Source organism: Oryctolagus cuniculus, chromosome 4 (genome assembly GCF_051225735.1).
Source record: "Oryctolagus cuniculus isolate XC-2025 breed Fujian yellow rabbit chromosome 4, ASM5122573v1, whole genome shotgun sequence".
NCBI classification, from domain to species: Eukaryota; Metazoa; Chordata; class Mammalia; order Lagomorpha; family Leporidae; genus Oryctolagus; species Oryctolagus cuniculus.
Window position 1 is genome coordinate 89,636,718 of NC_142870.1, and position 26,227 is coordinate 89,662,944.

General features: G+C 38.9%; 1 protein-coding gene across 14 annotated transcripts in view; it reads right to left on the minus strand.

Moving 5' to 3' along the window:
• The window catches only part of TP63 (tumor protein p63), a 252,244-nt gene that overhangs the window by 11,549 nt on the left and 214,468 nt on the right, over nt 1-26,227 (minus strand). For 7 of the 14 annotated variants that reach the window (XM_089330856.1, XM_051818894.3, XM_008266648.5 and 4 more), the window contains 6 exons: nt 22,582-22,768; nt 19,645-19,760; nt 17,283-17,392; nt 16,489-16,625; nt 14,342-14,424; nt 10,545-10,681 (listed from right to left, as the gene is read on the minus strand). In XM_089330856.1, the coding sequence (XP_089186982.1) occupies nt 10,545-10,681; nt 14,342-14,424; nt 16,489-16,625; nt 17,283-17,392; nt 19,645-19,760; nt 22,582-22,768 (770 nt within the window). Of the gene's footprint in view, nt 1-2,388; nt 3,624-10,544; nt 10,682-14,341; nt 14,425-16,488; nt 16,626-17,282; nt 17,393-19,644; nt 19,761-22,581; nt 22,769-26,227 lie in introns of those variants that run through there. The other 7 variants (XM_070072370.2, XM_008266649.5, XM_089330862.1 and 4 more) reach the window with 3 other exon arrangements.

Consider the following 26,227-nt stretch of genomic DNA (forward strand, 5'->3'; position numbering starts at 1 on the left):
GTCTGATACAAATTAATTATGTGACTTGGGCTATTATGCAAGTCTCTTGGATCTCACTTTCTTAATCTATAGAACAGGCATGACATTTGCTCTGGAAGTTTTTCTAGGAAGATTAAATGAGATAATGTAAGAGTCCTGCATGTTGGCCGGTGCCATGGCTCAATAGGCTAATCCTCTGCCTGTGGCGCCGGCACACCGGGTTCTAGTCCCGGTCGGGTCACTGGATTCTGTCCTGGTTGCCCCTCTTCCAGGCCAGCTCTCTGCTATGGCCCAAGTGCTTAGGCCCTGCACCCACATGGGAGACCAGGAGAAGCACCTGGCTCCTGCCTTCGGATCACGGCGGCCATTGGAGGGTGAACCAACGGCAAAAGGAAGACCTTTCTCTCTGTCTGTCTCACTGTCCGCTCTACCTGTCAAAAAAAAAAAAAAAAAAAAAGAGTCCTGCATGTTGCCCAGTGACTTCTAGGTATGCAAGAAGGTTTGCCTTCACTCTTACCTCCAGCTCCAAATCTTGAACATTCTAGTATGTGGTTAAGGGGATGGAAGGTTCTAATTCAAGAATTAATAGGAAAAGTATCCAGAGGGGATATCAATTATTAACTGGACAAACTTAGAAATTAGGACAAGCAAATGACTGGGGATAAGGGAATCTAAAAAGGTCAGAAAATCTGAATGCATCTCCTTTAATGGAGAAGTGAGTCTTCAAACTACAAGGAGAGAGATCAAGGTAGTCTGTTTATTATTAAAGTCACAATGTCTGAAACAGAAGGAACATTCTGACAGCCTCTGCACATTGAGGAAAAGGAAATGAGACTAAATAAATTCAGGGCCAATCTAAGGACCGTGTAGGACAACCATATCCTCCCACTCCCCAAGTACAGACCTAATGCCATGGTCCTTGGATAGACAGTCTCAAGGATTTCTGGGGAAACTGAAGAGAGGGAAAATGTGTCTAGAACAACAAGATCTGTGCAGTTGAGCTTTTCTTAACCAGCCCCCATCGGAAACCAAAATCAAAATCCAGAAATTGAGAACACAATGCTCCTCAGGAAAGATGACAACGTGCATACCCAGGGTTGTTTTCTTTAGATGCTCACTAGATTCTTCTGGGAATCCAAGGGACTGGATGCAGAAAGGCATATGGCATGGATTTTTAGTTTTGAGGAGAAATCCAGGTGAAGGGAATTCCTAGTTCTTAACTCCAACAATGTAAGCATCTATGTGCATTGTTTAGAATACCATTTCGAATTTCAGGGCTGTTGGTGTCAGATCCCCTGAGATTAGAAATCAGGTTTCCTGATTCGAGCTCTAGTGACTACATGGTAAAACGTCAAAATTCCTAAGACACAAATTACTCTCTCCACCTACCAGATGCCGAGGATTCCACTATACCTTTTTTTCCTCCTTTGTAGTTCAAATCTTCCACTGCTAATTTTAAAAGCAACTCTCGAGTAGAATTTAAAAATACTTCAGGCTAAATCTATTCTAATAAACCATTTCTGAAGTATGTAAAATTTGAGGGGGGGAGGAGATATTGAAGATAAAACAGTACATCTCTTGTATGAGGAAGGCCAAAGGCAAAAAAAAAAAAAAAAAGAAAAAAGGGAAGACATGAAATATAAGAAAAGTAATTGTACCTCCACTAAAAAAACATTCAGAATAAAAGCAAATGTTAAATACCTAAACATACACACCAACCCTTTAAGGGCTTTGCAAATCAAAGTGATTAGGCTAACTGCAAACACTTTGCAAAAGTAACAAGAGCATATGATCACCTGATTTTACTAATATATTTTTATCTCAAACATAAAAATGTTTTCTTAAGTATTTATCAAATCTATGAGATCAATTATTTTAACTTAAGACATATTCTAATAAAGCTTTTGAAAACAATAACTCAGAGCACAGAACATACTATAAATAAAAACAAAAAGTAAATTGGACAACAGGTTTCACCAAGGGTTTTTGGCTAAATATTTGCTAATGCCTACATCATAGAAGCCAAATTATTTAATAGATTTGGATTTGATTTAAATTCATTTTAGCAAATTTGGCAACATAAGCTACAACTTGAGAGTTTTTCAAAGATGTCAATAAGTAGTATAATAGTGTCCAGCTCCCCATATCAAAATTAAACCCTATTACATCTAAAATATATTTTTAAATTAGTCTAACCATTGTATTGAATTTTTAGGATAACTTTGATGCAGTGTGTATTAAATAAAACACAAAATAATGCTGAAGAAATATAGACAGGACCAAAGCGACTGTTTTGTTACTCTTGCTTTTTGACTTACGCATGGCATTTCAAGCATTTACAGTAAGATAGTCTAGTAATTCAGAGTGGGGGAGGGGAAGCAAGAGAGACAGAAACAAAAAACGGTAAGATAAACCAAGATGCAAAAGTTTATTGAAAATTTAAATCACACATCCATTAAAGCAACAGCCTCAATAACAAGATATCATTGTCTCGGTGATACAGAGTGAATCGATTTGGTGGGGAAAGACTGGGGTGGAGAACCTGGAGAAACGCATGTGAACAATGTCAGAAAAATGGCTGGTTTCACGGTGGGTAGCATTGAGGGCTAGATGCTCCAGATTCGTCACAGATTCAGTGAGAGGTCTTTGAACTCCATTTGGGGCACTTAGTAATGGAAAAACTGCCTGGGACAACATGACTGGGGTGGTTTTATATCTTCCTACTGAAACCACAATTTTAGCATACTGACCTTGGGGTGTACACAACAGTTTTGGGATAGGTCTCCAGGGTTTCATGCGCAAGAAGACTCTCTATCATATCAGATATACTGACATATGGTGGCAGAGACAGGGTCTCACAGAGCACTACTGAGCTTTGTAGCTCCCTGCGAGGGAAGGATAATCATAATGCAAGTTCTCAAAAAAGAAAAAACACCCTATCCTCCCCAAAGTGGCTACATGTGGTGATTGTCACCTCTCTGCCCAGCAGTACACTGGACACCTTAGTTTGGTACTATTTGCAATATTGCTTCATGACCAGCATTCAAAGGGCCTGAGTCTCTCAATCACCTACAATCTACTTTTGCATAGACAATAACAACGTTTTTCTCTTTTTCTTAAAAACATTTCGTAAGTTTGAGACCTGCTCAAAAGCTTCTTTATGAGTTTTAGAAACACAACAGAAGGTAACAGAAACGGGTTCCAATAAACATCTTAATGCCCCTCTCCCCACCTGACTCCCTTCCTGCCAGGAAACGACCAGAAGCTCACAGACAAACACAGAAGTTCCTGATCGGCCAACATCAGATCACAGGACACAAATCTGCAGAAAACGCCCTTTCTGGTAAAGTTTTGAGTCCCTTCCAATGATTCTCTCACTAGAGGCTGTGTGCCTTTGAGCAGTTGCGTCTCTGAGCCAAAGTGTCTTCAAGTCCTGCCTACGAGGGCTGGGTACACACACACAAGTACACAAAGATAAAGACATGGACAAACAACAAACACACACTCTTCAAACACGGGGAGGGGAGCTCTATGGGTACACTGATCGGTTGTGGGAGTTGGAATGTCTAAAGAAGACGTCAGATTGTTTCGGAGTTTCTCTCCGGGGCTCCACAAGCTCATTCCTGAAGCAGGCTGAAAGGAGACTGCAGAGAGGAACCAGAGAAAAGAAAAGATGAAGGCTTAGGTCGTCACGTTTTCAAATCCACTGAGCACAGAAACACACTCCTCATACCTTCATGATCATAGCACAGACAGAACTGAATGCCTGAAAAGTTACTTTTGTTCCTTCCTTTTTGTCCTCCTTAAAAATTGCCCAAGTATTTCTCAAGATTTTTATGAAGAAGAAATGAGATAAAGCAGTAGGAGATAACCAGATGTATGTATCAGAATCACCTGTGGAATTTATACAAAAAATGCATTTTCCAGATCTCTTCTGAGAGCAGGCTGGGATGCAGGCACATATATCTTTAACAAGTTCCACAGGTGAGTCCATTGAGGACTAATGACACAAGGTAGGTCAAGGTGCTTAGCATACTGCTTGACAATATGGACGTATGCTTGGCTTACTGGACACAATTAATTAAAGAAGGCATTGGAGAAACTAGAATAAACTTTCATCTTGGTAAAAATGTCATCTGTCCAATTATTATACCTCATTACTGCTCTTGTCTAGCCTAACTGTGAAATATGAAGAAATATGATCTTATCAGCATAGGGGCTGCGTCATCATGCATTTGTAAAGAACTATTAATGAGCATTTTGTATGTGCCCACATTGAGAGGGATAATATCTTAATCCTTTCAGTCACAAACTTGGCCTATAAAAGCATATATCAAACTCATGAAAGCAACCTTTGCATAATTAAGAAATCAATTATGCCACAAGCATGCCAGAAAAAAAAGCCCTTTTATTTTGCTAGAGGTTGTGCAACTCCATCAACTGCTTGGGAATTGTTTCCCAGCCTGGCTTTTTGAATCATCTTGGGTTACTTTCAGAACAAGGCCATTTTTGCTTGGTTAGTGCTGGAAGTCAGAAAACTATCTCATCAGCACGAATTGGTATCTATAAAATATGCCAGAATACACATTAGTAAGGAAGCAAGTTACTACCAACTAAAACACTACAGCTCTGGCTTCTTGGTTGGATGTTAAAGTCAGAGCTTCTCTTGAAGCACAGATGGACATACAACAACATGCTAAAATCACACAAGTGTTCTATCCCAGATAAGGGTGTGGGAACCACGGGGTTCAAGCTTTCTGACCTAGAACTTACACTAGATCTGCAACAAGATGGGAAAACTTTGAAAAGTGATTTAATCTTTGAGTTTTTCCTTTATTACCAACTCAGAGCTAATAAATCTTTGCCCTGAAACATTTATAACATAGCTTCAAAGTTAAAAGCAACAGTGTTAACAGTGTGTTAACAGTAAAAATGTGTGCTGTTTCTTACTGTAAGTTTGAACATATGAAATTTCCAATATTCACCTGATTTTACCTAGAAAGCTGGGATTTCAAATAGATATTCTGGAACTATAAAGACTGTCTCTACCAACCCTAGAAATATGTTAATTCCTTCTAACAGTTTGGAGGTTTGTGTCCTCTGCTCTCTCCTACATTGATGGTCCTGAAAATATTGTTTTCTTCTCCCTAAGTTACATGAATCTGAGGAAAAAAAATCAATATTCTTGAAGATAATAACATCCAAATGACCTAAAAGAGATAGAACTTCAAATGGAAACAGCAAAGGTGAATACCAACTAACTGGTAACAGAGACATAAAGATATTTCAAAAGCTTTACATAAAATGGAATTAAAAGATACATTTATTTTAGTGTAAAAAAATTCAAAATCCACGTACAGGGTGGGCATTTAGTGCAACAATTAAGATGTCACTTGGGATGCCTGCATCCTATATTTGAGTGCCTAAATCTGAGTCCCAGCTATGTCTCCTATTCCAATTTTCTGCTTATGTGCTCACACTGGGAGAGAACAGGTGACTCAAGTACTTGAGTCCATGCCACCCAAGTGGGAGAACTGAATTGAGTCTCTGGGTCTTGGCTTTGGCCTGGCCCCACCCTTGGCTTTGTGAGCATTTGGGGAGTGAACCAAAAGATGGGACATCTGTCTGTCTCTATCTCTTTCTCTCTCTGCCTTTCAAATAAACAAAAAAAAAATAAAATTCCATACACAGTTTTTTATAATATGCATTTTCCATAAATGTTATGAAGACCCCTTATATGCATGGATTTCAAAAAAGGTTTTTTGCATCAAAATAAACATCATATAGTTCCTTTTCCCATAATTTTTTTTGAAATACCTTTGTAGTTATTGCTTTAGTTTTATTATAACTTAACTAATTAAGCAGACAAAACATTGCAGAGAGAAGAGCTCTATGTTCCAATCTTATTCTATAACTCTAGTGTGAACTGGATATGAAATCACAGTACACGTGTAGTTACTGGGTATCAGGTACAGTGTGAGAGACTGGATAGCCTTGAAGATTCTGTGCTGTTGGACTATTCCTTGGCTTGTATTACTATTGAGCTACAATTATCAAATGATAAAGAAAAATATTAAGGGCACAGGATCACACATTGACATTCAAATTTAAATGAAGTCTATCCTATAGAAACTGTAAAAATAATTTTCCAGAGAAAAGCATGAGTTAGGCTATAAACAAACCTAGGACAAATTGATGTTGGTCTGAGATTAGGACAGGACAGAAACCAAGATATAGGGTAAACTACAGGAAAAAGTAAAAAAAAAAAAAAAGATGGACTTGGTCTGAAATATAGAAATCCAAAGACTGCTAAATAGGTGTCAAATGGCTTCCATAAAGGCATCTTAAGCATTAATATTCCTTGAAAACATAAAGGCAAGAAGTCTAATGCAAAAAGGGCGCCCAATTTGTCTTCCCTGTAAATACTGGCTTCTGTAAACATAACTGCATATATTTATACCAATGTGGGCACATCAACTAAAATCAAATTTCTTTATAAAGAATGTAGAGCCTACTTCTGTCTGTAACAATTTGATTCATGACAACTCAGTGTAAAATCTATCTTACATAAATGCCTATGATCATGAAGGTAATTTTGAAGGAATCTTTTAACAAAGAAGACCATGCACAAATGAAAAGTAGGCAGCGAGAAAACACATAGTGGGGCACTAACAAAATATTTAAACTGAAAATATGGCATTGCCACCTTTTAGAAAGATATGCCTTCTCACTAATTTTCCTTCTACTGAAAAGGAAAGTACAAAATTGATTCTTTAGCAGCATAAAATTGGTACTATATTTTGGAAAGGAAATCACAGTATGTTAAAGGCATTTTCCAAGATGATTTATTCTTTTCAAATTATTGCCAAGAAATTAGATTTCCAATTTTCTTTGTCTAGTCGTTCATGTTCTTTCTTGGAGATTACATGAAAACAAAAAGCTGAAAATAAAAGAACCTCAGCTGAAGAATACATCAACTAGAGGATTTATGTTGATGTATATCACTCAGTGGAGACCCTCATATGTATAATGTTGCAAAGGCATAATTAGTCTAAATGTCTATATTTTGCAAAGATTTCATTTTATAGCTTGTTAGATTCTCATGCACAAGTTACCACAGCTGTGAGATATAACTCAAAAACATGCATATGATACTTTCAAATAATCACACCAAGGATCTAAAAGGTTACTCATTTCTCACTGTTTATCTGTGACCACACATGCAAAAAAAAAAAAAAATGAAAACAAGTTCCTAAAATCTTTTGGGCTGTTTTAAAGAACACAGTTTTAAGATATATTTTCTTCTCAGATGAAATGGAATGCTATCTGAAATATGAATAATACATTTCCCATTAGAGCGATGTAAGCTAGTCAGACAGGAAGCACTGTGTCACTCATCATGTAGGTGCACACAAATATGCATTTTTATGTGTCACTTCAACAAACACAAATAGCTTAGGCCTGTGATTTATGCTCATCCTCCTGGCTTGCAAAATCTCTAAAATCATAGTAAACAATTCTCTTTCTTATATGATCTATAGAAGCTGTTTAAAATTGTCCTATTAGTTTATATAATGCTGAGACTAAACTTCCAAACTTCCAGAGTTTTCTTAAAATTCAAAAGGCATTTTGGTTAGGAATTCCCCATTACATTGCCAGATAAGGGATGGCAGAAACTCCATCTTTCTCTTCTCTTTCCTTAATGCTTTCATGTAGCAGACCTTCAATTAGAATTGTTATATAAATCAGCTATTTTAGTCTTATCTGATAATGGGGTTGCATCATTAGCTATATTGCATTTCTTGATGGGCATGTCTAACTTTCTAAGAAGAAAGAGATCTCTGTTAAAGGTTTCTGCTGTTCTTCTTAGACAATGAAACGCCACTGAAAACTCACTTTAGAAGTTCTAAAACCCATAACACTTCTATATCTTGGGATAAAGATATTAACTTCTAATTATACTTATCAAACAAAATCTGAGTCTCAAAAAGCAATCAAAGAAGAGCCACTCATCTATGTACTAGAGGGATTAGCAAAGGGCAGTGATGAGGCCAAAACTGGCTCCTAAATTGAGAATGGGTTTTATATGTTTAAATGGGGTAGGAAGAATCAAAAGGAAACAATATTTCACAGCATGTAAGAATTTATGCAATTCAATTTCAGAGTCCGTAAGTAAAATTTTATAGTAACAACCACTCTCACTCTGCATTTATGTATGACAGAAGTCTTTTTGTGCTAGAATCACAGAACTGAGTAGTTGCAACAGATCATAAGGCATAAAAAGCCATCAATTTAGTATTTATCACCAGTACTATATAGCAGGGGAAAAAGCTGACCTATCTTTGTGCTAAATGGTCAGACCTTTTCCTGTGAACGGGAAAAAAGATAGGCAACAGGATCACAGAGCAACCAGTTCAGCATAGTACATTATGTGCAATTTTCCTGGGGTCATTTTGGCAGAGTCAAACTTTTCCACAGTGAACTGGAAACAATTTGGGAGTGTTTCTTAATCCCGCAATGTACCTATCTTGGGAAAGGCACTTCTTCCCTCCGGGTCTATAAAGGATGTTACAGGTCTCTATTTCTTTGATCCCTGTTGAACAGCTTTTATAAGAACTAAATTGATTTTGCATCAGAATATATTAACATGTATTTCCATAATGATTTCCCAACAAACTTACATGATGGGCAATAGGAATTCTGTCTGCAACCCTGAGTTCTAATTCTACTTTGGAATATTTTGTGTCCCCAAGGAATTAGCTAATTAAACTTTCTGCTCAGCCTTAGGTAAAAACACCATATAATTTCGGTTTCCAAAACTTTCATGCTAAACAGTAAATGGTGAGATCCCTCCCAGCCAAAAAGGGTCTTAAACACGTCAGGAATTCAAAGTCCTTTGAAGACAGAGCACACCTCTTTTCTCTTCCTCTGCTTCCCACTTCACCCCATAGTCAACAGATGCTTTGGGATGCCCCCTGAATATCTGAGATGTATTCCAGCCCAAACTGACTTTGGTTGATTAAAAAAAAAAAAAAAACAACAACAGACTAAGGAGTTCCTCTTTATTATACTCTCTATAGCTGTCTCCCTTATAGTAGCTAACAAGATATTAGTCCAGGAGACTTATTTATTGCTCATTTGCATTTCTATTGTACAAGATATTCTTTGCCTCAGGAAAGATAGTTATTGGCTTCATTTTTTAAAAAAATTTTTCCATTTTTATTTATTTATTTAAACCTAGAGAACAGTGTGGCTTCATTTCTTTTTGCCTGCAAAGTTGAATGTTTAAAGTACTCAGATGGACTCAAAAATGCGTATATTTTACATTATCTGCAGAGAATCTGGCAATATTTCTAACACACATACAATATCTCAATTAAGCTAATAAGTGATTATTTTTAACCACTGAAATGTAAGTATAAACAGAGTCCTGATTAGCCAACCTTCTATCCTTTCATCACAGCTATTCAATTCTTATTAGTCATAAAATAATTAACATCATTAAAGATCCAATAGTCTAGGTAAAAGGTAACATAAAAACAGGCTGTGTATGGGGCCAGCATTGTGGCATAGCTGGTACAGCCGTTAGCTGTGATGCTGGCAACCCATATGAGCACCAGTTCATGTCCTGGAGCCCCCCTTCCAATCCAGTGCTCTGCTAATGGCCTGGTAAAAGCAGTGGAAGATGGTCCAAGTACTTAGGCTCCTGTCACCATTTGGGATACCCTGAAGAAGCTCCTGACTCCTGGATGAAGCCTTCCCAGGCTGTTGCAGCCATTTGGGGAGTGAGCCAGCAGACAGAAGATCTCTATTTCTATTTCTCTCTGTCTCTCCTTCTCTCTCCACAACTGCATTTCAAATAAATAAATGAGTCTTTTTCTAGAAAAACTGGGCTGTGTGTATGTGCTGATATGATTGTGAAATCTGGGCACAGTTATGTAGACATGTATTGCTGGAAGACAACACAGAGCCAGGATACTAAACCTAGCAATATGGTGCTACTTTGTCCTACATCCAGACATATTCCCAGTAAGCATGTACTAGGTCTCAGAGTCCTTCTTAACAAAACACTCACGCAAGAAACTTCGTAGTAAAAACCTATTTGCTATCCCTGTCTGCAGCAGTATTCCCAGAAGTGGACACAGTGCATCCCAGGATATGTATGAGACAATCCACTGGGGTGAGGGAAGACTTTGTATTTTTCAATATACACATATTACTAGGCTAGACTGTGTACTCAAAATTCTTTTATTGACAGATGTGTATGGAGCAGAAATAGTGAAAGAGAACGTATTCCATTAGTGTGAGTCTCTCTCTGTGAATCACCAGAAATGGTCCGGAGTCGGTGTCAGAGCACAGGTGACACTTCTCCAAGGGAAGGTTCTGATAAATCATATAAAAAGTTGAAACAGAGAGAGAGAGTACCAGACCAGCTGGCCTGGACCTATCACACTCGGCTGTCTCACGATGTCAGTGTTGCCGTAGCCCATCACGTTCCCTATTGCTGACAACAAAAACAGCCCCCCTTGCTCATGCCTCCCAACACGACACACAGACACACTCACTGTTTCTGAAGTAAGTGCTGGTGCTGCTGCTGCTGCTGCTGCCTGTAGGTTTCAATCGTGTGCTGAGGAAGGTACTGCATGAGCTCCAGGGACTCTTTGATCTTCAGCAGCATTTCGTAAGTCTCCCGGCCCCTCACCTGTTTAAGGGAACAGAAGGAAAAAGGCAAGACAAAGAGCTGGAGTGCAATCTCCATGGACAAGATATTTGCAAAGTCTCCTACTCACTGACGTTCATTTGTAACATAAAACATCAATGCTGGTGCTTTTGTGATCATTCACATACGTGCAGAGTCACCTGTGCATGTTCCTAACTGAGGCCAAACGAGGGGCAGTTCTGCTGTCTTGTTTCAGCTCTCAGAGTGTAAATAAGTGTCCCGTATGTGGCCTATTTTGTGTCACATTTTTTACATTTTTGCACTTCTTGTTGGTAATGTGACTATTTAAAATGGCCCTCGAGGTAATGCTGAGATGCTGTTTAGTGCCCTAAGAACAAGAAAGTCAGACTGTGCCTTATAGGGCAAATAAATATGGTTGATGAGCATTGTTCAGGCATGGGGTACCTAGCACTGTTGAACATGAGTTAAAGATGAGTGGGTCAACAACATACATTAAATATGATTTCATTCAGCAGAAACACATATAAAAGAAAGTTATGTGCTGATCTGATAACAAAATGTTGAGACCAGAGGCTCACAGCAACCTAATTCTGTGTTGTCCCTAGAAGCAATTACTCAGTATTAATGAATTCAGTTTTTGTAGCAACTTTGTCAAACATAATTATCATGAAAAATGAGAATCAACTACTTCTATCTATGGAAAGAGAAAAAGTTTTCAGCCTCGAGAAAATGAGTCTCTTAGGAGTTTTAAAAAGTACAAGTAGGACCAGGTTCACGGAGAGGCAAGCAAAGCCCTGCAGAGCCCTGAGAGTGAAATGCCATCTACATCATGCACTCTGGACATTTTACCTACCTCACTCCAGGCCACTCCACCCTACTCCACCCCCTACCCTTAGGACAAGAGGCAGAACATGTCAGAATTCAGAAATGGAAACATTTCTTAATTTGGTTGGATTATCTCCTCCTCATCTCCTCCTCATTCCAGCCTTGGGAACCTTTCTCTGTGAAGCTTTCCCGGACTGTGCAGTTTTGGTCTGCACCTTTCACTCTGCTTGTATACCCTACATTCTATGCCTAGTACTTATTTCATCATGTATTGCTGTCTGTGTCCTCAGTATAAGGCAAACTCTTTCAAAGTAAGAGTTGGGACCTAGAGATCTCTAAGTGCTCAACGTCTAAACTATCTACCTTTCAGCAAATACCAGAAAAATACATGCCAAATTAGTAATTTTTTCCCACATACTTTGGTTTGGCTAGTTCTTGACTAAACTTAAGATATTACTCATGGGGTCAGTGCTATGGCATAGCAGGTAAAGCCATTGCCTGCAGTGCCAGCATCCAATATAGGCACCGATTCAAGTCCTGGCTGCTCCACTTCTGATCCAGCTCTCTTCTACAGCCTAGGAAAGCAGTGGAGGATGGCCCAAGTGCTTGGGCCCCTGCACCTGGTGGACTCCTGGCTTCTGGCTTCTGATCAGCCCAGCTCCAGCCGTTGTGGCCATTTGGGGAGTGAACCAACAGAAAGAAGATCTCTCTCTCTCTCTCCTTTTCTCTCTCTTCTCTGCCTCTCTGTAATTCTGCCTTTCAAATAAATAACTGAATAATTTTAAAATATATATATATATATAACTCATTACATGGCACCTCTGTCAAGAGTACAAGCTGAAAAATAGGTTATTAACAATAGATTTTCAGGGACAAGTCTTTAGCCTAATGGTTAAGACATGGGTTAACGTGCCCATGCCCCACATCAGAACACCTGGACTAAATCCCTAGCTCTGGCTTGTGAATCCAGCTTCCAGCTAGTGTTCACCATAGGAAGCAGAAGATGATGGCTCAAGTAAGTGGGTTCCTGCCACTCATGTGGGGAGCTGGATTCAGTTTCAGCTCCCAGCTCAGCTCTAGCCATTGTAGGTATTTGAAAAATGAACCAGTAGAAGGGAAATTTCTCTCTCTCTCTCTCTTTGTCTATTTGTCTCTCCTCCACCCCCCCGACTACATCTCTCAAGTAAATAACAAATAAATAAATGATTTTAGAACATTTTTCAGATAGTTACTGTCTGATCATCTGAAAACATATTGCATCTTTTGGAATATTCAATACATCAGGATAATATTTTAATGAAAACTCTCAAATCAGTTTCTATACACAGCCTCAGATACAAGACATGCAGAATCTTAGGTAACTCACTGTACAGTTGGTTGACCAGCAGTATATTTCCTTGAGAATTATGACCCAAAGAAGGTAGATATAAAGGAGAGGCACACCCAAAGCTGTTGAGTTGCTTTAATTTCAATTCCAGGGAGGCATTTCATAGATTTCCTGACCCTGCTTGCCTGTGTCTCATGTCAGTGTAGATGGCATCAAGGGCTATTCTTGTCACCAAAGCTTTATTGCCACTCTAGACACCAAAGACCTAAGTTAACAAGAATTCAACCAACTGGAAACATAGTCTAATATAAAGTAACCTTACTGCTGACCCTGAGAGGGACAATGTTCTCTGTAGAAGTGAATAATGCTACAGAGCAACAGGATTGAGCCTTCTAGCTATGTACATACTACAGAGGACCCTGCTGTTTTTCATAGAACTCCTTAAAAGAAATCCAATCAACTTTCTAGAATTGCTGTGTTATTATCTTTGTGAACGCTTTCTGACAAAATTTATACCATGCTGTCTAGGATAATCTTATTCTAAAATAATAAGTACAAATTCATTTTAAACATTTGTGTAAGAAAAATTGTTTTGTGAAAGTAGCTCTGATTGGTTTGATAGGTAAGAAGGGGAGCTCATTCTATTTATATATTCGAAAATTATGGAAACAAAGGAAAAGTTCTTGATTTTTATTTATTTATTTGAAAGAGATTTTGGCGTGGGGCAGAGTGAGACTGAAGGACGGACGGACGGACAGGCAGGCAGAGCTTCCAACTGCTGCTTCACTTCCCAAATACCCTTAATAGTCAGGGCTGGTCCAGGACAAATCCAGCAGCTGGGAACTCAACTTAGGTCTCCCACAAGTGTGACAGGGACCCAAGCACTTGAGCCATCCCTGCTGCCTCCCAGGTTTTGCAATATCAGGAAGCTGGAATCAGATGTGGTGCTGGAACACAAACTTAAACATCCTAAGAGGTAACCTAACTACTACAGTACTATACTTAGCCAAATGCCTGACTCTCCTGGTTTTTCAAAAAAATATATTCTTTTTACTTTACCTTATTAACCTACATCATTAGACACTAAATATTTATTTCCCTTTCAAAATTCATACATTGAAATCCTAACTTTAGACATGATGGGATTAGGATGTGGGGTCTTTGGATGGTTCATGAGGGTGGAGTCTTTATGAATGGGATTAAGACTGTTATAAAAGGGACCCTACAGAGCTCCCTAGCCTTCTACCAGCTAGGTAAGGACACAGGAGAAGGTGGAAGTTTGCAAATCACAAGGGTTTGCCCACACTGGTCTAGGTTGGCACCTTGATCTTGGCCTTCCAGCCTCCAGAACGGTAAGAAATAAATTTCTGTTGTTTATGACCTCTGTCTATGGTAGTTTGTTGTAGCTGTCCCAGCTAAGACACTTCTTTTGTCATTTTAAAAAGTAACTGGAAGTTGATCATATAGGAAAAGCTCCCTCAAAGAAGGTTAAACTGAAGTAAAACAGGGGACACCCGAGAGACACTCACTGGTAAGTATAACAGCTCATCATCTGGGGATCTTCGCTTCTTGATGGATGTCATCTGGATGCCATGGGTGTTCTGACGAAAGGCTGGCAGGGGAAAAATGCCAGTTACATCCTGGGAACGTTTCTAAAGCAGTAATGCATATTAAACTCATTCACTAACTAAACATTAATATTAAATACATATTAAACAGGCATTAGCACCAGCAACATTTGTGAGATCAGAGATTCTACTCTTAAGCATCCATTTAATTGGTGATAATTGCTTTTACATTAAGTGTAATCTTAGGAATAACAAGGTAGGGAGCAATAAATCAAAGGGGAAAAATCAGGACACTGAGAAATGGCCTTTGGCTTAAGTAATGCTACAGCAAAACTTGTGTCTTGCTCAGGGTTATCTGCGAATAGCTGTTAAGAAAAGGAAGAGAAATTAGTTCTGTGTTTTCTTTTTCAGGTCATTCATCTCCATGGAGGTAAATGTGTATTGTAGAAATAGTCTTGGTCAAGTGACTGAATTAATGAGTAGTAAATTATCATGATCTTTTTTTGTTTGTTTGTTTGTTTGTTTTGACAGGCAGAGTTAGAGAGAGAGACAGAGAGGTCTTCCTTTCGTTGGTTCACCCCCCCCAATGGCTGCTACAGCCGGTGTGCTGTACCAATCCAAAGCCAGAAGCCAGGTGCTTCCTCCTGGTCTCCCGTGTGGGTGCAGGTCCTAAGCACTTGGGCCATCCTCCACTGCACTCCCGGGCCACAGCAGAGAGCTGGACTGGAAGAGGAGCAACCGGGACAGAATCCGGTGTCCAAACCCAGGGTACTGGCACCGCAGGCGGAGGAGTAGCCAAGTGAGCCGTGGCACTGGCCAATTATCATGATTTTCTAAATTATAAACTGTATCCAAGGTTGAAAGAGTAGAGATGAACCTTTTACAAAAATGCAGATAATTTCTTCTTACTGAAAATAATTAACTTGTAAATTATTGGGGAGTCCAGGGAAGAGTTCAGAAATTATCTTTCCAGGCAAACTTAAAGTTAAAATAATTTTATCAAATATATAAAATATATTTGACTTTTTGAGGAATGATTGGAGAGAGAAACGTTCTAATAGGAAAAGCATGTCACAATGAACAGTTAAAACCTGATGTGATAGGTTCTCCTATGATTTTTTAATTTATTCGGGATGTTAACATTTACTGATGATTAAAACTTTTTCATAAACTAAGTCATTGTGTGATGTACTTTAAAATACTTGTAGTGAAATCAAGTTTATGCAAGGTACTTGCTTTGGAAATTGTAACACAAATTAGAAGCACGTGTGGATCAGTGGTTTTCAAATATCATGACCCAGATTTCTAGGCTCTGTAGAGGTTCATGTCATCAGTAAATTGTGGCTGAGGGCAGAGCCTAGAACCAGAGACCATCCCAACCCCCACCCCCTCAACTGGAGTAGCTCTGCTTTCACTTATTTTGCACTGTATGCTCTTTGAGACACTTCATTAAAAAACTTTCATTGATTAAAAAGAGCAAATTGGAAAACAGCTGCTGAAGTAACAGAGGCCTCAAGAGAGTCATGCCTATAAAGTCAAGAGTTGATGGAATTCAGATCTGCATACTCTCCAGACTATGCTTCAGGAAATATGTCCTTGAATCTCACTATCCCCATAGAGTCATGAGGTAGGCAGGTGCTATTTTCAAGTCTTACGCTTAGTCATGGAAAGATAAGTTGATACCAACAGGTAAGATACTGATTCTCCATCTTTAACTAGGAGCAAAATAACCTGGAGAGCTTACTAGAAACAGATAAATGGGTCTCTCATCTAATACATCTAATATTTCTGAGACAGCATGATGGGACCTCAGAATTGTGTTTACACCTAGTTTTTAGATAATGCTATTGATATAGAAGTCCCATTATGAGAACCCTGTCCCAAGAAACCCTGAAAACTGACTACTTGCTTTTTCTAGCACACAGAGTGCACCCGGAGTCCACTGCAGTACCTCCACCAACGCTACACCTATTCCCACCGACTCTGGGGTCTCAGTGCTGCTAAACCTCACAGGTCTCATCATAAGTTTTCTCTATATCAGCTCCCCCCTCCCCCCACTGTCTGGAGAAGGCACGACCCTACCCGACTTGGCCACTACATCTACTTACGGCGCTTCGTACCATCACCGTTCTTTGTGCTGTCCGACACTTGCTGCTTTCTGATGCTGTCTTCATCCGCTTTCCTGTCTCTTCCTGGGCAAGCACAGATCCGGGCCTCAAAGCAACGCCGGCCCAGGACTTGCCCACTGGGAGTAAGAGAAGACAGGAAAGAAAGAGTTCATTGGAAAGAATTTTAAAGGTCCCCTGGGTTTCTCCCATTTCTATTTCTTCTCCTGGCTATTAACCACCAGCTCACTCACAGTCTCTCTGAGGATGGACCAAAAAGCACTTGGCAAAACACAAAGTGTTCATCTGCCACAAGCAATATTAGTAAATAGCATTCCATTTGTTCTGCAAAGGACCTCCAATTCATTAGCTGAACAGCTGTATTTAGCTACAATTTTGAAGGAAACTTGAGTTAAGCCACTGGATGTGTCGGGATAAAACCCCCTAAGGCAGCCCAGACGTATTCAAAGAAACTGCTAAATGCCTTGGGGTCCACATGAAAACAAACACTGTCTAATCAGAAACAATTGCAGTCAAATGTCAAGAATTTAGGTATGAAGTGACTTGCACACCTTCCCAGCTCGTTCTCCCACTTCTGTCTTCATCCACCCTCCTCTGTCTCCACTTTCTTAGATCTTTTATATATGAGTTCGCTGCACAGATTTAAAGCATAAAGGACAAAATCAGGAATAGCTCTCTGCTGTACTTGCAAAGTTAATGATAAAGCAGAGACAATTTCACTTTGCCCTCTGCCCATGAAATTTTAGTAGAATTACAGTTCTACATATGCCACTTACTCTCTGGTTTCCAGAGTAACAATGATTAAAATTGGTCGGCGGTTCATCCCTCCAACACAACTGCTGTTACACATGAAATTGTACAAGACTGTCGTGAATTCGGTGCCGACCTGAGCAGAGGGGGGAAAAGAAACCTGTGTTAAAGTAAGTTGAACTGATCTTCTGCCTTCTCAGTTCTCGCCTCTACTTAAAGAATTCCATTTCTGATGAAGTGGCATGATTTCCTCTAAGAAGGTAAATTTTGAAATCCATTTCGTCTATTTCTCTTGGCCTTGCCTCCTGAAAAGCTTAAAGCTGAGGTTCCCAATACTGCAGATAGCATTAAATGAGATAGAATTTAATTGATCTTTGACTCAGTTCATTGGCAATCTGATCTGTATCATACAATTCAAATAGGCCCTACCACATAGGCAAATATCGAAGAAAAGGAAGGGTTGAAAAAAATTGCCAAAATTAGCAGTAATACTCCAAACATTTTCTCAATGTAGATAAAACAGAATAACATATATTTGAATATATACTTCCATGAATAACACCCTGGAGCTCAAATGGTCCTGAGAATTAAATCATCTAGTAAAAGTTGCTCATTTTTGATCAAGGTAATTGGAGCCTAGCGAAGGGGAGTCACACACCAAAGATCATCATAAACTGGCAAACCAAAGATCCTTGCTCTTTCTATTACTATGGTGTGTACTATTTACCACACCATTCTGCTTTAAACAGCATACAAATGTGCCATCTGTTCATTCAAACTTCAGCTAAGAAATTGCTTTGACAGTATCCTTATATTCTCTAATGGCAAGTTCATAGATACAAGGCAGATTTTTGTCCCAGAGTTTCTTTCCAAATACCTTAAACTTCAGAGGAGATTTTGTTACTGTATTAAGCTTCAAAAATAAATCACTAACCAGTCTTTAATATTTTTTGAATATGATAATTAAACTTGGACATTAGATTTGCTAAATGGTTATTTTCCATAATTTCTTGAGTATCAACTTCATACTTCCTATCAAACCATTGTTACCAGATTTAGGCACTACTGTACTTGAGAGAATCCTCAGTGTATTAGATCCCATCTAACCTTTTATTCTTAATTTAAAGTTTCAGTTTGTGAGACCATTGTCCTGTCTTTGATAATTTCTGTTTCTTTGTGTTAACACCCTTCTTTATTTCTTTTATAGCTAACTTCTATTTTCTAGTTACTCTTAAGGCTACCTTCATAAGGTTAATTTGGCTTAATTAACTATAGGTTTCCCTATAAGACTGAAAGTGAACGTTTAAGAATAATGCCTGCTGGCTCTCAGGATACTTGTCTTGTTTAAAAATCTAGTTTTTAAAACTATTTTTACATCTATAATTATTGATCCTGTCACCACTCACCCTTTTCTCAAAAACAAACAGCAAAACTCTGCTTCATATCTCTACTTCCTTACAGTAGACCTGACAGAACTTTACTTGAGAAATCTGGGGGACAATTAGTGGTGTATTTTACACAAAGTGTAAGTTCTATTGATTAAAAAAAAGGAGTTATTTATATCTGAGTTGAAACAAATTTTAACAGATTAGAAGAAGAAATTTTACAAACTTTCTGGAGAGAACTGCTCTATTTCAGCTCCTTTATCTCTCTAGTTTTCAGTTTATATGAATTAAGTTTGAATAACTTTGTAGGGCCCTACCAAGTAATAATCTTCATGAAGCATATTGTTAGAGGGAAACTAATCTTACTACATAGTGAATGTGCTTTGGAATTTTAAAATTTAGGGTAATAGTGTCATGAATGACTTGAAAATGTCTTGTGACTTGCTTATTTTAAGTGATCACCATTAAGTCAGAAAAACATATTTTTAAATGTTTTTTAAATTGCTTTTTGAAAATTTTTAAGCAACGAATTTAAACAACTGCATAAAATAAATCACCATGTTCAAAAGAATAATTGCTTTGAGGAACTCCCATTTCCAGACTAGGGTAAGAATACTTCCATACAGTATTGTTGAATATCCACTACCAGTTTAATTTCCAGTTAGATAAAACAGAGTTATATGTAAATCAAGCTGCTGGTTCAATTATGATTTGCCATTAAGATAGGGACATGGGCACAGAGTCTTGTTACCAAGTTAATTCAGTACCAGTGTTGGAATTTTGGAGGGTGGGAGGCATGTGGAGCAATGGGAGAGAAGAACTACAAAAAGTCATATATTTGATGACAAGGATTAAGATAGTAATAGATGTTAAAAACATTCTCCGTAACTACAATGAATGCTTTCTCATACATGTTATATACATATATAATTATACATATACACATTATATGCTTATTATACATATACACATATTATTATTATTATTATTATTATTATTATACCTGGGGTGGCTCATAAGGTACCAGCACACTCTGTCTTCCTGTGATGGGATCTTCTACGTACTGGGCGTGACTGTTCCCTTCCACACGAATCAAATGACTAGGAGGGGCAATCTGTCCTGCAAATATAGAAAAAGACAAAATAATTAGTTCCTTACTCAGAAGATAAAGAAACCAAAATGAAATTGCATGGACAGTTTCTGATGGTCAAGAAATGACCTGTGTAATAAAGGAAATACACATAATTGAAAAAAGGAACAGTTACTGTTGTCAGATATCTTTCACATGAAGATATCTCAGCTTTTTTACCAACAGAAATGCCCGAGATTCTTGTCTGTTTTTAATGGAACAGTCCTATGCTTTGGAATTTAAGGCTAAGGATATAAGCCTTTGTAGAACTCTATGACTTCATTGTTGTCCTTATTCATGGAGGAAATTTTGCCAACTTCCCAGGAAAACGGAAGAAAGGGGACAAGTTAATTTACAAAAGATCAGTTGGAATAAGAATATGCTGCCAAAAATTCTGACAAGCAAAAATAATAGAAACAGAAAATAAATCACACGGTATTCCTTTGCTTATTATTTTCCTCCATCTTCAGACTTGTAGAGGTCATAAAAAAAAAAAAAAAAAAAAAAAACTTGGTGATTTTATTATGCTTAAGGAATTCCAGGTTGGCAACAAGAGGAGGAACCAAGTTTACAGAAGAGATCAAAGTTTCACGAAAGTGTGATGCTTAGTGGAACCCCAAAAGAAAGAAGTTTCTCCAAGGCTTGAGTGCCATAGAGCTGTCCTCCTCCTTTGGCCAAGTGAACAGCTGCATTCTATGAAAACTCTTCAGTAAAAGGAAAAGGGTAAGCGGGGTGGGTGTTTGGAACAGCAGTCAAGACATCACTTGGGTTGCCTACATCCCATGTTAGAGTGACTGGGTTCGAGTTCCAGCTCTACTTCAGATTCCAGTTTCCTGCTAATGGGCCTCCTGGGAGGCAGAAGGTGATGACTTGAGTACTTGGGTCCCTGACACCCATGAGAGAGATGTGGGTTGAGTTCCAGGCTCTTGGCTTCAGCCTTGCCAAGCCCTGCTATTAAGGGCATTTAGGGAGTGAAAGAGCAGACGGAAGATCTCTGTCCCTTTCTCTGTCTTAATAAATAAATAAAAATAAATGATTGCTCCATTAAGGGGGAAAAACTACTTTAAATAAAAACCAAAGTGTACCAAGATTATTTTCTGTAATATTTTCTATTATGAGAAATATGAGAAAACGGGGACTGGTGTTGTGGTGTAACGGGTTAAGTCAAAACCCGCAACACCAGCATCCCATATGGGCACCAGCTTGAGTCCTGGTTGTTCCACTTTTGATCCACTTCCCTGCTGATGCACCTGGTGAAGCAGCAGAGGATGCCCCAAATGACTGGAAACCTACCCCGATGTGGGAGACCTGGATGAAGCTCCTAGCTTCAGTTTGGTCTGGCAATGGCCATTGCAGCCATTAGGGGAATGAATTTATACCTATGCATGAAAGATCTCTCTCTCTCTCTCTGCTTCTTCTTCTCTCTGTGTAATTCTGCCTTTGAAATAAATAAATAAATCTTTTTTAAAAAAAATGAGAGGGGCCGACATTGTGGTGTAGCTGGTAAAGCCACTGCCTAAGATGCTGGCATCCCATATGAGCACCAGTTCTAGTTCCAGCTACACTATCTCCCAGCCAGCTCCTTCCTAATATGTCTGGAAAAGCAGCAGAAGATAGCCCAGGTATTTGGGCCGCTGCTCCCAAGTGGGAGACCCAGAAGAAGCTCTTGGCTCTTAGCTTTGGACCAGCCCAGCTCCAGCCACTGCAGCCATTTGGGGAGTGAACCTGTGGATGAAAGATCTCTGTCTCTCTCTCTCTCTCTCTCTCTGTGTCTCTCTCTCTCACTCTTTGTCCCTTCCTCTCACTCTGTAACTCTGCCTTTCAAATCAATAAAATAAATCTAACAACAAGGAAAAAAAAAGAAAAAAGAAATTAATGTGTAATATATTTCTGTTATGACTATTTCTCTTTTTAAATTTCAAGCTATTGCATTTTTCTTCTATTAATTTTCTCTATCTATCACCTGTTATTTTCTTTGTATTTAGACCTCATGATCCTTAATAGTTTAATATTTTTCCCCTGACATACCCCATCCCTTCCTGTATTCTCACCAGTCTTTGCTGATTCCTTATGCCTTCTCAACCCCTTCCTTTCCACTTTTCTGTATTTTCTACCAAGTCTCCCCTTCATAGAACAAGAATATTAGATCTATGGGAACTCTTGGAAATGGAGACTTCTGCCAGGTTGTGGCTGGATCTGAGGCTCAGAGATGGGGCATGGCATACCCATGTTGGCCCTGAAATCCCTGCTCCTGGAATGCCAGTCCTTCAATTGCTCCTTCCAGCTGATATTCCAGCTCTTTATTTTTTACTCTTATCTACTTTTTTACTTTCTCATTTATTTTTCTTCTTACCTACTTTTTTCCTTTTTAAATCATTTCTCTCTTTTTATGATGCTTCCTCTTAGCCATCCAATTCTCTACCAGTTTACATTTGGGAAAATCATGTTGAGAAAGACACAGAAGATGAAGGATTCTGTAGCCTGAGGCAACCAGACTAGCCATCGCATTCCTCTCTTTATACCCTTTCATTTAAAGAAAAGCAAAAGCAAGGAGGAAAAAAGAACAAAGGGAAGGAAGGAGGAGGGGAATGGGAATAGAGACCAGTCTAGGTTATATAGTAATTATCAATATTAAATTAAATAGTTCAACCATTGTAATAGCCACACATGTATTTATCATTATTATTAGATACTCTGTTAGCAAAACAGGCAAACTGAGCTGCCATCAGATAGCAGAACTCTGAATCAGGCAGGTAGGTCGCAAACAAAAATGCAACAGGATCTTTGGCTATTGATTCCAATTCTCATTACCTTCGTTGAATTCACGGCTCAGCTCATGGTTGGGGCACCGTTTCACCACCTCGGTGACATGTTCAGCTTTCTTGTAGACAGGCATGGCACGGATGACAGCGCCCTGTGGAGGTGGGGTCATCACCTTGATCTGAATGGGGCAAGTCTTTGCAATCTGGCAGTACAGTTTCTTCAGTTCAGTGGAATACTGCTTGGAGATGGGGCCGAGGGTGGAGAAAACGGGAGAAGCAACAGGAGATACTGTTATACTCAAAATCAGAACAACGGAAATCGATCCACGTTCATAGCCTTTATAGCTGCACGTTTACCATGGGCTACTCTACTCTCTGGCTATCTTAGAAGAGGAAGTTTATATTCATTAATCAATGGATAATTTTATGTGATTTCAAATTAATTCTTAGGTTACAAAAATGTTTGACATTTACCAAAACATACTTATGTCATTATTGCCTGTTACCTTCTCTGTAGGATGAAACTGAAGTTTAAAAGAATATCATGGGAATGGGAAGCTTCATTCATTACCAGAAACTAAATAGAAAAACAATGTTTTTGGGTACTGAGGGATAGCAAACAATAAAAAAAAAACAGATTTTGCTTAGCAGATCATAATTAACCTTGCCCTTATAGAATACTCTAGAGAAATTCATAGGAATTAGAGTTCACAGAACTTTTTTTTTTTCTTTTTTTTTAAAGAATGGACTGTCTGGCAGAGAGTGAAGAGATTTGATCTGTGGTTAGCTGGCTAGAAAAACTGCAAAGCAATAGTTCCCTCAGACTGTTACACTTATCTTACATCATCACAATGTAAGAGAATGCAAGAGTTGGAAGGGGCCATTTAGTCCTACATTTTGCCAAAAACAGGTCTAATGTAACACAGCTAACCATGGCACCAAAAGGTCCAGACACAGATTTTTTTTTTTACACATAAGTTGAGTGAAATGTTTCCTTCCCAGTCTTTATTCTTCAGGAGGGGAAGTTCAGCGGTGGTCGGCTGGATGTAGAATTAGCAAAATCGAGTGAAGAAAACATGAATCCTAGACCCAAACAGGAAAAAAAAAGTCTCATCCTGTGGTGCTTCTCTTTCCCACCTCCAGAGCAGAACAGAAGTCTCCATTCTAATCCTTACACTCTATTAAACCTGATCACCGCTGTTCTCTGGGTCAGTGCCCCATCCCTGCATTCCTCCTCACTCAGATGCTGGGGTGAAACCACCCAGGCACTGGAACTGCTGGCCAAGAGTGGAGCACCTAGTAACACTTATCCAAACAAAGGGTAAACACACACACAGGTTGCAATCATAAATTGGCAGCAACATCTTCCCAGGGGAAAGACACAGGGGAGCGGGAGCCAGAGATTCATTATTGATAGGCCCCACCTCAACTCTGATTAAAGGCAAATATCCTACCCAAAAGCACATTTAAAACAACTACTTTATTGCTGCCTTTTGAAACATAATATTTATTTGAATTATATTTCCTTTTCTCCTAAGTATTTCAATACACGAAATTTTCAGTTAAAATTTCCCAATACAAGAAGAGTATTGCAAAATCCATTCTCCATGCCCAAAGGCCAAGGATTAAACACAGCAAAAGGTTTTTATATAGCTTGAAGAAACAGGAAACATGCCAAAAGTCAGCCACAAAAATAAAATTCTACTTGGAAACCCAGAATGAGATCTAAATGCATGTTTTTGCTCTTCTGTTTTTAATCAATGATATATTTTTTTTACCATAGATATCATTTTAGGGCATATTAAGATCTCATTTTTACTGAAAACTGCAGGAAAATAAGCATATCTATTTGTACTTTAGTTAGCAGATGGGTGATACATAATGTAACCATGAGTTTCACAAGATGGACTTTAGGAAAGCTGACTAAAAAATAATTTGGTCAACTCCCACCTGAAGGCAAATAAGCTATTCTTCCAAGAATGTAAAGATTGCAAACACGAAGAATAGGTGTTCAGAGCAGGACAGTTTCTTAAGGGAAATGTTCCATCTCAAGAATTAATATACTATCAATCAAGCTTGACAAACTGAATATAAAAATACTAAGAATGAGGTTGGGTGCTGTCAAATACTAATTCTCACTCATTCTCAGGTATGGGCACAGGTAATGTAATTTCTGAGTTTAAATAAAATAAATGCTACCAGGCTACTTCAAAATGTTCATGGAAAATGGAATATAAAGATGTTTACTTGGCACAAAAATAACTGAAATGCATGCATATGAGAAGCCTTTAGAAATTCACGGAAAACATAATATGGAATAACATAGATTTCAAAAATTCTGGGGCCAGCACTGTGGCTCACTTGGTTAATCCTCCTCCTGCGGCACCAGCATCCCTTATAGGCACCGGGTTCTAGTCCTGGTTGCTCCTCTTCCAGTCCAGCTCTCTGCTGTGGCCCGGGAGGGCAGTGGAGGATGGCCCAAGTGCTTGGGCCCCCGCACCTGCGTGGGAGACCAGGTGGAAGCACCTGGCTCCTGACTTTGGATTAGTGCAGCGCGCTGGCTATAGCAGCCATTTGGGGGGTGAATCAGCGGAAGGAAGATCTTTCTCTCTGTCTCTTTCTCTCACTGTCCTAACTCTGTGAAAAAAAAAAAAATTCTTGTAACAAAATAAAATTATCTCTTAATCCTATTTTCCATGCACTTTCTGAAGCACCACATGGCTTCATCCTTTACAGAGGTCTGTTGCTAGTAATCTAATCCCCATACAACCTTTTGAGGAAGGAATCGCAGGTACACAGTCTCTAATCTGAAGACTCTGGGGCCAGAAGTTTCGGAATCCAGGATAGTTTGGATTTGAGAAAGGGAGGATAGTTCACATAGTGTACATTATAAACACCTGCAGGAGGGATGATCACACAGGAACATTTCCGCAGAATTCATAAATATTCATACTCATGGGGAAGTGATGTGAAGCCTATGAGTTGGGGCTGGATTTCACAAATTTAGGAAATCTAAACAAAACAAATCAATTCTGGGGTTTCAGAGGTCTTTGAATTTCAGACTTTGAGATAACAGATGAAGGACTTATATTACTACCCCAGGCTCACAGATAAGAAAAGTAAGGCACCAACAGGACTTGCCTGAGGTCACCCAGAAACCTGCTTAGTCCTAGTTCAGCACCAACTGTTGCTCATTTCTCAGTTCTCTAAGCTCAGCAGCACCAATTTTTCTACTTTTACGTTTTTCTAATTTCTAACAAGGTGGCTCCTTTCTGAATCAAGATATAATGTATACAAACTTCTCCAGCATGACAATGGAGCTCCAAATGGTCTACTTCAACATTTTCTACGTTTATTTCTCAATACAATATTTGCACATTTAATTGCAAGTAATAGAGCTGAAAAACCCTGGGCTAGGAGCAAGTTGATGTAGGCTCTAGCACCAGCTGTCTTCTATCTGGTCAGTACTTCTTTTATGGTTCTAAGGAATTCAAGAGTTAGGGCCTGCTCTTTATCCTGGCTTATTAACGACCTTATCAGGCCCATTGTTTTCTGGCTCTATTTTTCAACTTCTCAACACCCATACACACACACCTCAAACATACACTTACTTTTGACCTCATGTTCTATAAACTGTTTGATGAAAATTTCCTAAAGACAACATGCATTCATTATCCTAGTTCAGATGTGTGTTT